General features: G+C 38.8%; 1 protein-coding gene across 5 annotated transcripts in view; it reads right to left on the bottom strand.

The window, feature by feature from the left end:
- LOC131681439 (phosphatidylinositol 4,5-bisphosphate 3-kinase catalytic subunit beta isoform) overlaps positions 1-15,066 on the bottom strand; it is a 45,377-nt gene that overhangs the window by 12,774 nt on the left and 17,537 nt on the right. For all 5 annotated transcript variants that reach the window (XM_058962237.1, XM_058962243.1, XM_058962267.1 and 2 more), the window contains exon 2: positions 4,559-5,286. In XM_058962237.1, coding sequence (XP_058818220.1) covers positions 4,559-4,690 — 132 coding nt within the window. In that variant the 5' untranslated portion in view covers positions 4,691-5,286. The remainder of the gene's footprint in view (positions 1-4,558; positions 5,287-15,066) is intronic.

The following is a 15,066-nucleotide window of genomic DNA, read 5'->3' as shown; positions in this document are numbered from 1 at the left end:
GATATTTCTCTCGATAATTCGCCGACGAACCAGCTCCAAAACGCGCTTTTCGACTGTCATCGAGCTATTTATTGTCTTGTCCAACGCCGTGTACTTTATGAAATCGCCGGCCATTTCGATCTTCAGGTATTCTTTATATCCGGAGTCATACATTCTTGTCCCATAATAGGATAAAAGATCGTCTCCGGCGTCTAGTACGAATTTAGCGTGAGCTTGAATCGTGGTGTCTAGAATCACCGAATATCGCGGGCGCGTAGCTCTTTCAATCAATATTTTATGTGAGGTCATTCGAAACATTTAATATATTCGTATGACCTCACCGGCCCTGAACCGATTGGTAGATGGTTGCTACTGTGTGGATTAGGGATTCCACGTCTTCCATACGCAATTACCACCTGCTCCACTCCTGGAGAAAGGTGGCAGGATCGAGTGCAAGGCGTGTTCCGGCCGTTCGACGATTTTGCGTGACCGGAAGGTGCAGCAAGCGCTGTAGTGGAAGACGGAGGGTAAGGTGGCCAGACGGTAAAGAAGTATTCAGCCACCATGATCATCGTCATGAGGAAGCGGCCACCCGAAAGCAAAGACTGAAGGTACTCGTCGAGGATTTTTCTTCCCGGGTTGTGATCATGGACGACGAGACATACCTGACGCTCAACGTCAATAACTGGCAGGGGACTGACTATTTCACGTTTCCTAGGAAGGAGATGAACAACGACGTAAAGTACGTCTCCCACGCGAAGCTTCAAAAGAGAAGGTTCTCTTGTGGCTGACAATCAGTCAGAAAGAATTGTTAAAGCCGATCTTTTGTGCGCAACTTGCGATCAACGAGGAAGAATACATGTTTACCGGAAGTTGCGGTCTTCATTAAGGAGCACTACCTGAAAGACAAAACAGCGAAGCGATCGCTGTCGGAAGCAAAGCGTTTGAAAATCCCAGTCGTCTCGAAGAACGGTGGATGTGGCGGGGCCCTCGTAGATTTCGACACTGATGTGTATAACAAGATTATAACAGAACACAATTTCTGTAACATATTGTGTTATAAATTAGGTCTCGTTAGTAGTTAAAATAACAAAAATTTATAGCAAGTAACAATGCGAGGTATAGTTTTGAAATATTTCTGTTATGTGTTTCTGATCGAGTTAGGCTAGGTTTCCCCTTATCGCTGGTGGTTCCCCTGTGCTTGAAGAACCGTTCACAGATCAAGGCTGATAAAGGGGCTTTGCTGGTTGCAGTTAGAGCCTTCTTGACGTTGATCCCACCATTGATCGTAGAGTCCGCTATTTTTAGCACTAACACAAGCGTTTACTTGTTTATCGGATCATTTGCGAGAATCTCCTTGGCGGAGAAGTGCAGCTGGTGGTATGTTCGCAAATTTTAGAATTTCAGTAATTAACCAACAGGTATTCTTCTGTAAGGCGGCTGTTGCAGATACATCAGACGTTTTTGGATGAGCATGGCTCGTATGCTCTTTACGAACTATCAAGAGTATTTTTTGCTCCGTTCTGTTGTAACAGTATTCCCAATTGTGTCAAATTATAAAAAACACTAGATGGCAATACTGTACGGGATTGGCGTCTGGTGAATAACAATACTAAAGAACAACAATCTATCTTCTGACCTCTATGCTATGCTGTAGGCATCAGTGAAGCAAGTCAGCGCTTTGTTCTGTATCCAGTGCACAAACACTATTGTATCGTTGCCTCCGTCTGCGCTGTGGAATGAGTCTGCCAAAAGAAACAAAAGTGCCCGTGCTACGGGATAACACAATTTCGATCGACTTTAATAAAACTTGTATTAGACCCATAGTTCAGGAGGTTGAACAACTAGTTAAACTTAAAATGGAAGTAGCGGAAATTATGTACATTTACGTCAAGAGCTGTGTTTTGATCACGTTTAGAAGTTTGGCACAGGCATAAAACTTCATTGCAAAAAACAACATGCAATTCAAGGTCGAATGAGATAACATCAGAATCAAGATCCCCGTATATATGGAAAATGACATGGTGGAAGTTCGTATCCATGATCTGGCATCGCATACTAAGGAAGATTACATCAAACGAATAATATCACAATACGGAAACGAATGACACTTGGATAATTTTTTTCACTGATATTCCCAACGACGTTCGTTTTTTAAGAATGCGAGTGACTAAACCACTACCTTCTTACATGACCATTGAATGCAAATCACCGAAGGATAGCGTAACCTATAAGCAAACAACGCTGATCACGTGAACGATAACGCGAGATGAAGCAGACTGAATGACCCCCAAACTGCGACGGATAAGCCAGCTAATGTTTCACCGCCAAGGAAAAGGATCTTAACACGCAGCAGCAATCAGCGTCAGCAAGATCTGACAGACAGACATTCGCTCAGGTTAAGAAACTTCAATATCCAACATAATCAATCATCCAACATAATTGGTAATGTTCCCGAAGTCGGACAAACTTTGATATTTAGTTTCGAACTCAGCTGGTAAAGTCTATAGTCTATTGAATCTCATTGCATACAATTGGGTAATTATCAAATCAAGACCTTTTACCAGAAGCAGTCTAAATGTATTGTCTGAATAGGATGCGGCCAAAGTAGGGAACCTTTTTGTGACCGTATCCCTCTTTCGAGAATAAATGGCAAGCTCTTCAATTATAGGTTGATCAACGTCTCCGAGCCAACAAACGACAAGAAAACGATGATTTGAGGGATGAGTTTTATGACTGTCTAGACTGGATAACTCACCGACAACGTAGCACAATCGATGTACCGCTTTTCGGTTTTTTTTTCAAACAGCCAAAGCAGAAGAAGAAGGCCATTCACCGCGAGGGCAAAACGTAATAATATTTAAGCTCGCGGAATTGTGATGATTTATGTAGCAAATGACAGTTTCATATATGTTTTGCGCGTTCAGTTCACGAACCAGTTCGAACAAGTTCAGACAATTCATTGCAATATATCCTAAGGGGAAAGTAGATGAAGACGGACACCGAAAGGTGTCACTACAAATTCGACTCGCACATGCAGTTTCCATAACAGCGTACTTTCCCCTATAGCATCATGTGCGATAATAAATCATTTCGAGAGATTCTATTTCGCCAATCCTGGGAAGCTGAAAACTGTCGGGAAATGGAAACGCTAGAATCACGGTCAGTAAAACTGTGTCCTACATTAAACATACCCCTACGGTTTCCAGTGAAAAGCAATAACAAACGAAACATTTAATTTATTTTCCCCAGAATATTAACGAGGTATCAAGTTTTGCGAATTATATGTCCCGCCTTCACAAATCGTACAAACAAAACAATGCCAGATGGAACACTAACACCTTGATCTGTGTGTAATGACATATTTTCATAATAATATTTTCGCTCACTAGGAGCTGGTACCCAAGTCTAGGGAAAACAGCGCCAGCGATGTTTGCCAGCTTCAGCAACTATTTCTCGATGTGGATGATGTAAATGAATGAAAAACAAAGGCACATGACCGCCAGTACCGCAAACGTGAAGGCAACCTTTAAGGTGTTTGACTCATTCATGACGATGACGATGATGATGGATGATGATGATGATGATGCTGGCGGTTGTAGTAAAGTGTGAATAAACCTCCCACTTGAACTCGCTCTGGCGCTCGTTCGTTCGCTACGACGACTCACTCAGCCAGTACCAATCTTTGGAAGAGCGGCAGAGACCCATTCATTCCATTAGCACATGAAAAGACGAACGATGTCGCGTAAATGCATGTGCCGTTGGGGTTGTTTTGATTGCTTGTGCGCACGCACTGCAGCCGCCGCTCGGAAATACCTAACAACATATGTGTGTGGAATGTTGTTTTGTTGGATTTCCAAGTAAATTTCGATGCCATCATTCGTATGTCCTACATACGACGACGATGCCGTACTAAGAAAACCGGAGTGCGTCATCAGTCATCGGTATACAGCGACTGGACTGACTCATGCTAAGCGAAACAAGGTAGGTAGATCGGTTGAAAATAGTTTAATTTGACCTTTTAGTTGAGATTCCGGACATGAAATCGATTAGTATAAGTGCTGTTATTTTGATGGTTAATCGTGCATTTTCACTTATTTGTTCATCCATGAAGGGTTAAACGGCTTTATAAATTAAATAGAATTCTCGCTCGAAAGGTGGAATACTATACTGGCGACCCAACGTTGTTCAAAAACAGTTCCTAGTAAGCCAGCTCTGATTTGATAAATAGACCATTAGGGGTTCGAACATTACAAGGTTTGTTTTTGTTGACAATCTACCAAGGACGTATTCACAGTCTCCGAAATTAAATGGCGAATCAGATCTGTTTTGATGAGTTGCCACTACTCACCATCAATCATGCACTAAAAAGTGTGTGGTTCGCACACACACACTTTCCTCAAGATAACGGTTTGCACCTTCTCGCAAATCTTTTGTTCAGTAATGAAGGTCAAATTCGAATTAGCATGTAAGGTAAACAAGGTCGAAGATCATAGGTTGACCAAGCAGAAATTATCAGTCTACGGAGTCCTAAGCTATTCTTAACTTAGTAAGAAGTATACGAAGAAGAAAAACTTACCGTCTTTAGATCCTGCAGCGTAGCGTAAATCGAATACTTCAGTATAATCAGAACTCCATTCGGCAGAAAAAATGTCACCTCAGTCACTTCGTCCGGATTGGACCAGAAGTCGAAGTTGAAAGCTACACCCATTGCATTGATTTCACAATTTACCACTTATCATCGATTTCTGGACCAAAAGCTGGTTCGGTCCGATTTTCCGGAATTTCAAAATTTTATTCACACCTCACCGTTAATCGCAGGGATTGCATAGGTGGCACTTGACACAAAAGCTCACTTACTCACTCTTCGTCCAGCGGCGTTGCGATGACAACTGGCGCAATATTTTTTTTTCAACAATGCAAAGCGCTTCCCGCCTCTTCTTTTGCTTATTATTGTTCACTGTCGGATTATTTACACACCCGTATCAAAAACAACTTGTTTACCAAATCGTGCAGCAAAACAACCTCTGTAACTACCTCGCGCACGCGCGGGAGCGTACCGGTATTTTTCGGTTTTTCGAAGGCTCAAACGAGGGAAGATGACTGCTGCTTTGTAACGGTATTTCCTTTCTAATAACCGTTCTGCTCTTACTGCAGTTATCTCACACGCACCAATGTGCCTCTCTTCTCTTTTGTCGGCGCAAACTTAGATAGTGGTCCTTGTGGGCGTTTGTAGTAACCGCAATTATTTTAGTAGTTTAGGTTTCAATTGTTATCGCAAGTGGTTCACTCTGGTGCGGGAAATAACTGTAAATATAGAAAGTAAAAAAATATGGTTATTTTCTACGTGATAGCATTTTGAGAGGCTTTTGTTTGATTCAATTTTTTGTTCAGTGTTGGAACAAACAACTCGTTGAGTTCTTTTTCTTGTTTAAGTTTTTTTGCTCTTCCAGAACATCGGAGTATAAAAAATTATACTATACTACTGATGTTTACCAAGATGATGTCCATGTGGCAAGCGTTCATTATGTGATCAATTGGCGGCTTTAAACATTCAATCGTCAGGTTACTATAAAGCCTGTTTTAAGGAAAAAATTGCTCTCCTGATTACGCATCGTTGCGCCAGGACTGAGACGAGAGTTTGTTCAATATTGGCCTCGTATAACAATAGTCAACTTCAACAGGCGAGTGTAGCGGCATAATTCTAGATTAGGCAAGGGACGATTTGAACCCTTAATATTACGTTCACACTACGAGTTAAAACGTGTTTTAACGCTATCTTGATGACGTTTTTCTTGTTGCCAATTATTACAACATATTTTAACTCTGTAGTGTGAATGTAGTATAACTGAAGGCATGCCCATAGTTCTTGGTCCGTCCCGCGAGACATATCTTGCTAAATCGGACGAAGTGGCGACTGTCTGCCATATACACACCGTTCTTCAGGCGGAGGAGAAATTTTTACATATATTTGTCTCAAAAAGTGTGTAATCGTGTCCTCTGGTTTGTTATAAAATGTTCTCCAGTTAGTGCGTTTGAGTCGTCATTTTCTAGATTAAACAAATTTCGAATTGAAACCGCTTCTGTCTTGTTCCTATTTTCCGCTTTCGTCTCGTAGGTCTGAAGCGGATCAATCGACTATAAATAAATAAGATAAAATATGCTAACAGTATTGGTCCTTACTCGCATATACTATTTCACTTTTTTTTATTGTATAGGTTTTAACCTTAGGGTCATTCGCCTCTTTTTCGGGTTAGAGAAAACTCATTAGAAAAATCTCTAACCCTATGTGCGGAGGTTGGGAATCGAACCCAGCTGACCTGCGTATAAGGCAATCGATTTACCAACTACGCTATGCTCGTCCCCTCTTTTCACTGCACTATATATCTCTACTCAACCTTGCAACACAATTTAATACTCCTTGGGCTGGTCTAGTCGATATTGGTAGTTGTTATGATGTACTCTACTAAAATATGCTCGAATAGTGGCAATTATTTTAATCTCCATTATATACTTGTGATATTCGCCTCTGCTCTCGGAGACGATCAATTCTTCGAACGACTCAATCTGCTCCAACCGAATGCACATTTGAACCACTGAGCAATCACCTCGAACAAATCACACTAATCTCGCAAAAAATAATCATCATTCTCCCATCCTTCACTGAACCAACCAACATACCCACGGTCAAAAGAGTCGACAGCTAGGGGGGCCCACATGTGTCCCCACTTAAGCAAAGTGATCAATTCACTCGTAAGTAGGAACATACGTCCATCAACCCGTCATGAAAATATCCGTACCAACGAGAATGGACCATGCCAGACAAAGGCCACAAGCCCAGTACCAACCCGTCACATCTTAGTAAAAAAATACTTATGCCCGTCTCTAACTCTTTAAAATCCCCATTTAATCAGAGATCACTTATTGGTTGATAACAAGAGACATCAGCCATTATCCTAATTAGACCAAACAATACGTATTTCCCCTGCATATTAAATTTCTGATATTAGTTCCTGGCTTATCAAACTGAACCAACCAAAATGAATATACTCTGTGCAGTGCAAACGACCACACGGTTATGTGACGGCATTAATACACGCAAATAATAAACGCGCTAGCATAAACAACATACAAACACCCAATAACAATGGGTACAATAACATAAAAACGCTCCAGACTTTCACGATAATACAAACCCGGTCACAAACGTGATCATTCACGCTCATGGTCGTGCAATCATAAAAAGGCCCAGCGATGAGCGTGAGCACTTACGGATTTATAAACACGGTCTCAAGCGCGATTATACAAACGTTTGTTCCAACGCAATCATTAATGAGATCGTCTATTCTTCAGGCCCGAAATTGCGCTATTTTTGGAATAAATTGGAAAATGTCTACTAAACTGCCCATGATCGCAAATCTGTTCCATAAAGATAGGAAATCCCATAGAAAACGGGACAAATATGCGATCATGGGTAGTAAACAGATTTAAAATTTTTATTTTAAGCTTTTAATTTGTATACCAGAAAAAAACATTGGCGACCTTCAAGCGTCATTAATGTTACAACTGCTGCCGAACAAGTCTTTTAAGATTTAATCCGATCGCATTTTTTTAATTATTCAATAAACATACCGCTATGTTTTCCAAACTAATATAAAACAAACTGTTTTGAAACTAACATAAAACAAGCTATTTAAAATTTTCCAACAAATTAATAAAAATTCGGGGAAGGGGGCGAACCCCCTGTATCCGCTACTGATGTTTTCTCGTGAGTTTTATTTTGCGAATTGTAAAATTTATGCAACAATTTGTTAGTTTTTATTTATTTACGACATTTTTGGACACATTAGAATTTAAAAACGGAACAATGGAAATTTTGCGAATCGTACACGAGAAAACATAGTGGTATGTTTATTGAATAATTTAAAAAAATATATATATTTAGATTGAACCAATACTTGTATGAAAAGTCTTACTTGGCAGCAGTTTCAACAGTAATGTAATCAATGGCGTTTGAAGGTAGCCTGGCATTCAAAACAAAAATTTATAAGTCAGCTCCAGGATAAAAAATGAGATCTATTCAGTAGATACTTTACTATTTATTCCCTTAAAAAAAGCTCGATTTCAGGCCTAAAGTAGGAGATCCTCTAATCAGTGTCGTCCTGAAGCTCCTACCCTCGATCTAAAAAAGTTTCAGGGTTAGATTACCGTGAACTATAATATGGGGAGAACTGATTCGCTTCTAGCTTCTGAACCGTACACTCAACGTTAAACATCAGACTCGCGGTTCGCACGAACATTCAAAAGCCTACGCGAATATGGAAGATGGTACACGGTTATACACTTGAATTGAGTCACGAGAAATAACGTATGCACACTAACACACGCGACATTCAAATATCCACGCGATTAACATACAAATGTTCGAACCCTTCGCGATCATCGACGCACAGCTACGCATGTAATCTCGCAAACACAAAAACGCCTAGGTAATCAAGTAAACGTTTTAACACTTATAAATTTATAAATACATATGGTGTCAAGCGCGAATATATAAACGCTCGTTTCCACGCGAACATAAAATTTTCACATCTCAACATGTGAACCGTACAATTAATATCACATCACGAATCACGGTCCGCTGAAATTGGCCTTAAGCAGTGTTTTTGATGGGTGACATTTCCCATTTCATCCCCAGTTGTAGTGAATGATTCTGACAGGGAACCCTTCCGAGAATCCAGCTCTACAGTTCCACTCTCAAAAAATAAATAAATAAATAGTGCAACTGAAGACATACTAGAGGTAAGAGCTAACACATCCACTTAGGCGTCAAGGCGTTCTTACCATTTCGAGATCGCGCGCGTGGGCTTGCGTGGATTATTGTAATTGCGTATTCGCATTTGTGACCCGGTTTATATTATAGTGAAGTGCTTGAGCGTTTGTATGTCTCGTATACCAGTGCGTTTGTAATTTCCCATGAACAAATGCGCTTCTATGACCGTGTGGGCCTTTATATACCCCCGTGTGCTTCTCAGTTTTCGCGCAAGCGTGTGTATGGGTAATGGGAATCAATATAATCGACAAGAAAGCAACAAAGCAAAAGACAAAATAGCATTAGAAATTTATTCAAGAGAGGTTCGATGGACGAACGACTCGTGTACTACAATATGCAACATTGTGGGTTTAGTATCTAACTTGCGCCAATTTGGTGTTAGTTCGGATATATCGTTTAACTGGCAGCAAAAATTCAAATTTAACTTTTCTTACTACAATATATTAGAGAAATAAAAAAAATAATGGATATTATGAGCAAATTGGCATTAAGATGACGAAACAAAAGGTGAGAAAGGCAAGAAATATAGCACTTGACAAGAATATGAATAAGTAGCCCGAGTACCACACAAATGAAGTGATATCTTCATTTCCTTAATAAAAGGTATCAAAGATTATGGGAAACAAAAAATTACAAATTTCGGATTTTCCAATAGACAACACTTCTTTTACACCTGTGGCAACGTTTTGTCATATAATTATTAGCACTAATTCCAACAAACTTACTTTTTAATCGCAATTTGGCACAACTACACACGGATAAAAAATATAAATAAGATGGCAAGAAGCATCAGCTGTCTTACCAAAAAAGTTCGAGATGTAATGATGTAAAAATACAACTTATATGGCGAAATTCTCCAGCAAATACGCATTAAACGCTAGATGGTTTTGCGTATGAAATAATGGGTTAATCAGGATTAGAGTTGTGGTACCGATAATACCGTTACGGAAAATCCCGGGAATTCCGACCCATTATTGGTGCCGTAATACCGGTACTGAACAAAAACCAGTACCGGTGTCTTCGGAACCATGCAAAATTTTCAATGGAAAATATGCAAATATGTAGAATCTATAGCGGGACGTTTCCAAATATCGGTCTACCCGGTGGCTTTTAATTATATTAAATTACCTTCTAGATAAATCGTTCAGCTTGTGCCTTTGTTGGAAAATGCGGTGAGGCCATCATCATAATAATTCTAGAAATTAAATATTACTAACTCCCGTTGTACTGAGCGATATGTTTAAATTCCTACACTATTTGATCGAAATAAAATTTCAACTTTCTTCTGCTAATTTTCACATTCACATTTTATTTTATTTTGATTTTTTTATTAGCGACATTCTGATTGGTTCCAAATATTCATTGCGTGGTGCGTAATAAGGCTGTGGTTTAAGTCATGTCTGTATTTGGCTTGAACTTAAATCTTTATCTATAAAAGAACGAACAGCGATTTTGTAGCTTACAATTTTAGAGTTAGCAAACTGCTTCGAATGGAGTGATTCGTAATTTTTGGTGATCGGAAAAATCAGCAAAACTCCGTAGTTTACAGGAAACTGGGAGACTTGCATAAAAGTCGAAATCAATTTTCAGCAAACCGATAATGCCAAGAGAAAATCCGACCAACGTATACGGATTTTCATTCACGCTTCGATTTGCTTTTGATAATAGGGTATGTTACATTTACCATCTGTTGAAGTCGCTTAGCAGTTATTGAATTCAAAGTGGCCTAGATCTCAAAATAAAAGAAGGTGCTGCATTCGAAAAATACTTTCTGCTGCAATGAGATATCAGTTCTAGCATTCAATTTCGCTTTGAAGCGTTTCTCCTTTTGAAAAAAAAATCGAGTACCGGTACTTTCCCGGTACTACCGATAATGGGGGCTTCAGCACCGCAGTACCGGCTATCGCCAAAATGGGTCGGCACTACGAACCCTAACCAGGATCAATTAATATTGCTAAACTATCAATTGAAAAAAGACGTTGGTAATAAGATGAAGTTTAACATTGTGAAATCTTTTTGGATTGCATTCCAGTACCTGCTACGACCCTGCATTCTGGCACCTGCCGGATCGGCTAGTGAAGAAAGGAATGTTAGTCCGATACATGTTTAGCATTCGGACACCGCATAAAAAGTACAAATACTAACCAGATCGAAAAGTTTGGAAGCATCGACCTTTATATTCATCAACGTACTTACTGACTTGTTGAAATTTAGTTTCTAATAAACGAATCTTCTCAACATGAAAAAACAATAAATCCTTCCAGTCTCACCAATAGATTTTAGAAAGTTTAGAAATAAACAAGAGGTAGGTTTTTTGAACATTAAAAACTTTCCTTATACTGTTTGCATCAATCAATGGGAAAGGAGCACCGATGTTGCATTAAATTTCGAAGTATGTATGACTTCTATAAACAACCCAAAAACTGATCCCAATATTGTGTTTCGCGAGTAGTTCGGTAATTAAATAGTTTTTCTGGATATATTACCCACCAATTTGCCGTTCATAACTCATTAAACCCAGTAATTAAAGCTTTGCTTGGGTAGGATGTTTAATCAATCACTTTTTAGATCGCACTATTAATAATCCTAAGTGTTTACAACAATATTACTCGTGTAAGGGCATCTCTTAGATTTCAATTGCCAGCCCGCAATATAATCAAGATGCACGGGTTATGGTCCCAGACATTACACACCTATCTTTTTGTCATGATTAACGACTTACCTTTCAATATAGGGGCCCGTTTTCGAAATTTCAGAAGAAATGCCGTGTAAGCTTTGAAACGATAGTATCTTTTGCTGTAGTGAATGGAATTAATCAATTTCTTTGACATTTTGTCGAAATGTTGTATTAAATGTGGGAAAATGTTGGTCATGCAATAATAAAGAAACAGAGTTTTGAACAATCTTCCGAAAACGGCTCCGAAAAAGCAAATATTTCCAGTCCATCTCGGCCAGAGCCGTCAATATGCACCAACAGAATACTAAAATAATGAAAAGTTTTAAATATAGATCGCTACAGGTTTGTTTCTGTTATCATTCGTATTGAACTGTTTGAAACGGACAGAGCATATTCTCGAAAGACGGTATAATACCGAGGAAACAACATTTATAAGCTGTGCACGGCAGGTGGATGACCTTTCAATTAGTTTGTGTCGTTGCGTGCTAATAGCAGAGACCATTATTTAAAAACATCCGACCGAAGCTCGTTCGTGATTGGTTTCCGCCAAGTATCGAGAGGCAAATCTTGAACAGAAAGAATTGTGATTTCAGTCTAATGCTGCTATTCAAACTTTCGGATACCTTCTTTCTGGGAGAGTGCACATCAACACCGGGAGAGGAGACTATTAGGATGCGGTCGCCTCCGTGAACTGACTACATTATTTCGTTTGTGAAGCACCGTGTTAGTAACTGGGGCTATTCGGAACAAATACGTCCCACCCGGAGAATATTCTCTTTAGTAAACGAAAGAGCCCTTATCAGCGGTTTCAAACTATTCAGAAAAATTAAAATTTTAAAATTTACACCAGTCATGTCAGCAGAGTTAAAAATAATCGAAGCTCTTTTTTTGATTTGATTCGTTGCTGCACGTTTGCTTCGTGTAATAATCGAAGACGAGGGAAAATCTGCATGGATGAGATTTTCAGTAGCGCTACTGAATATTGAAAATGATTGCGGTTTAATATGATCAATTTCCATTCAACGAATTTGAATATTTGTAACTCTGCATGTCAGAAACGCATTGATAAACAATAGATGAAGCTCAACATAGAGGACGGAAGTCAGCAACATCTAACGATCTTCAAATCCAGTGTATCACCCATTAAAAATCCTTCGCAGAACCACCATAATTATCTTAATAAGAATAATTGGAACATTTAACAGATCTAAGCTTAGTAACGACACTCGGGTTATGTCACAGACATTACACACCCACCTTAAACCTTCCTGATCTTCAGGGTGAGTAATAAACGGTCCAGCGGTTCAAAATAACTTCGAATCCATAGTTTACAAGTTTTTCTAAAAAAATCATTTCTTAAATTAGGATTGGGCCTTTTAATTTTGAAAGTGTAGAGACCTATGTAAAGTATAACATGGGTCAATGACCCATTGGGTCATTCCGCGTAAAGTGATCGAAAAAAATACAAATTTTGTATCTATTGAACCCCCTTCGGTCCCTCTCGTTTTGGCAAATTGTTGAAAGCCTTCATTTTCTTTTCATTTTATCTCTGGTGCTATTTACTCTACAATCAATTCACGGGATGTTGTTCAATGAATCTATAAAAAAATAGTTTAGGGCGATAAAAACCAATTCGTTTTCAGTAGACGGAGATGGCATTTTTTGACGGTTTTGGAAAATATGATTTTATATTGTCTATCGCCTAGGCAGCAGACAAAAGAAAATAATGTTTGCTAAAACCGTGAGTAAGTGCCATTTCCGTCTCCTAATTTCTAGTGACAGGGCTGTCAAATATGCGATTTTTCCGGTAAATTGGCAAAATGCATTTACATATATTTAAATTTTGAAAATTCGAAATCTATCGTGTCCCTCGGACAATTGATTTTTTACATTTTTTACATGAAAACACATTCACACTTGTACTGTACACTATGTAACGACGGCAAAGTCTTTCGGAACAGAAGGTAGTACCCGGTGATGTAGTAGGATAATGAGTCTATTTTTGCCCTGTACCCGTTGGCACCCTTTGAAACCGTTGGTTAGAGCAGCGTCTGGTATCTTTATTCGACGCAATGGCCCAAACGATTGTACGGGCATTCAATTCAAGTTTTTGTTGCGATCAAACAGAAGTAGTTCACCATTTTCAGTCCATTGTAGTTACTAGATGGATTTTAAGGAACAAAACAAAGCCGCTTATGCCGATTTATACGCATTCCATCGATTCTTAGCCGCACCATTCCTAACAGAGCTAAAATAGGCTCTTTACCCTACAACGGTCTCTCGACAACCACTCTTTTCAAAAAAGCTGTAAACTGTGTTATAATACTACGATATGGTGCCGTCAATGTTACATATTCTTAAAACATACAAACCAACTGCAGCGATCTTGTTTTGTGCGGCATGTGACGTGACTAATCTCACCTCATTCTGCGTGACTTTTCTCACGCGATTCTGAAAGTTGACATGGGTGAGGTGAGATTTCCCATGGTCGTTGTATGGGCGTCTCACGTCACCCGCAGTGACTCGTCAGAATCGGGCGAGAAAAATCATATACATAGAGTGAGGTGAGATTAGTCGTCACACGTCACGCAGCATAAGGCTGCAGGTATCAAAACAAACACTCCTATGAGTAAGTATCCGGTTCAATTTACCATTCCAAAAATGAAAAATCATAGTTTCAAGTAAAAAAGAAACTGCAACTCACACTTGTCCTTCGGATTCATTAAACAAAATAATACGTTGGTGTTTATAACGCATATTATAAAACTAATTTGTTTTGTTTTGGTTCTAATGGACTTTGTATTTCTCAAAAAAAAAACTAACTCGTTCTCCGCTTATCATATTGGATCAAAATTCTCATGTGAAGACAAAAAGTTCTATCTAATCCTATACAGGTAGATCTTCTCGTGTGAGTGTGTGAGAATTTCGATATCTACTGCAGAAACAACTGGTAGGTACTATCTTCTATTATTAATACTGTTTACATTGCGCCTTAATGGATGCCGTACAGTATTTTTTTACATATACAATATATTAGGTACATGATTACAGGCCATCGCACAGAGGAGTAAGTGGGTCGAACCCTGGCCAAAATTATTTATTGCGGTATTTAGGTATTTTTAAAGTTGGTCCAATACACAGTAACGCTACTATTTTCGGTTTTTTTCAAGCTTGTTATAATATTGTCGTATTTAATACAGTCATCATCATTAGAAAGCGATTTTAAATATAGAATGATTATAAAGAAAATGATTAAAAACCTCTTAAAATATCACCATTTTGCATCCATGCAAAAATTCTTTAGCAACAATTGGCATACTCTTTATTCTGCCATATTATACAGTATGCTTCTAGGTAAGTAAATTTTTTTAACTGAATAAAAAATCGAAAAAAATATTTTGGTTATTGGCCAGGAATTTGTTCTAGTTACTCCTCTGTGCGTCGCTATTTCAAGCCGACCACGCACTGAGAGAAAGCACCGCCGATTTATTCTCGCAAATCACGCACTATAAATAAAATTTCGGTTTGTTATTTTGTTTTCCACTCTTCAAATGATCGAATGGTCCTTCAAATTGAC

The sequence above is a fragment of the Topomyia yanbarensis genome, chromosome 1, assembly GCF_030247195.1.
Source record: "Topomyia yanbarensis strain Yona2022 chromosome 1, ASM3024719v1, whole genome shotgun sequence".
NCBI lineage: Eukaryota > Metazoa > Arthropoda > Insecta > Diptera > Culicidae > Topomyia > Topomyia yanbarensis.
The sequence above is the reverse complement of the archived record's forward strand: the minus strand, read 5'-3'. Positions and strand labels throughout refer to the sequence as shown.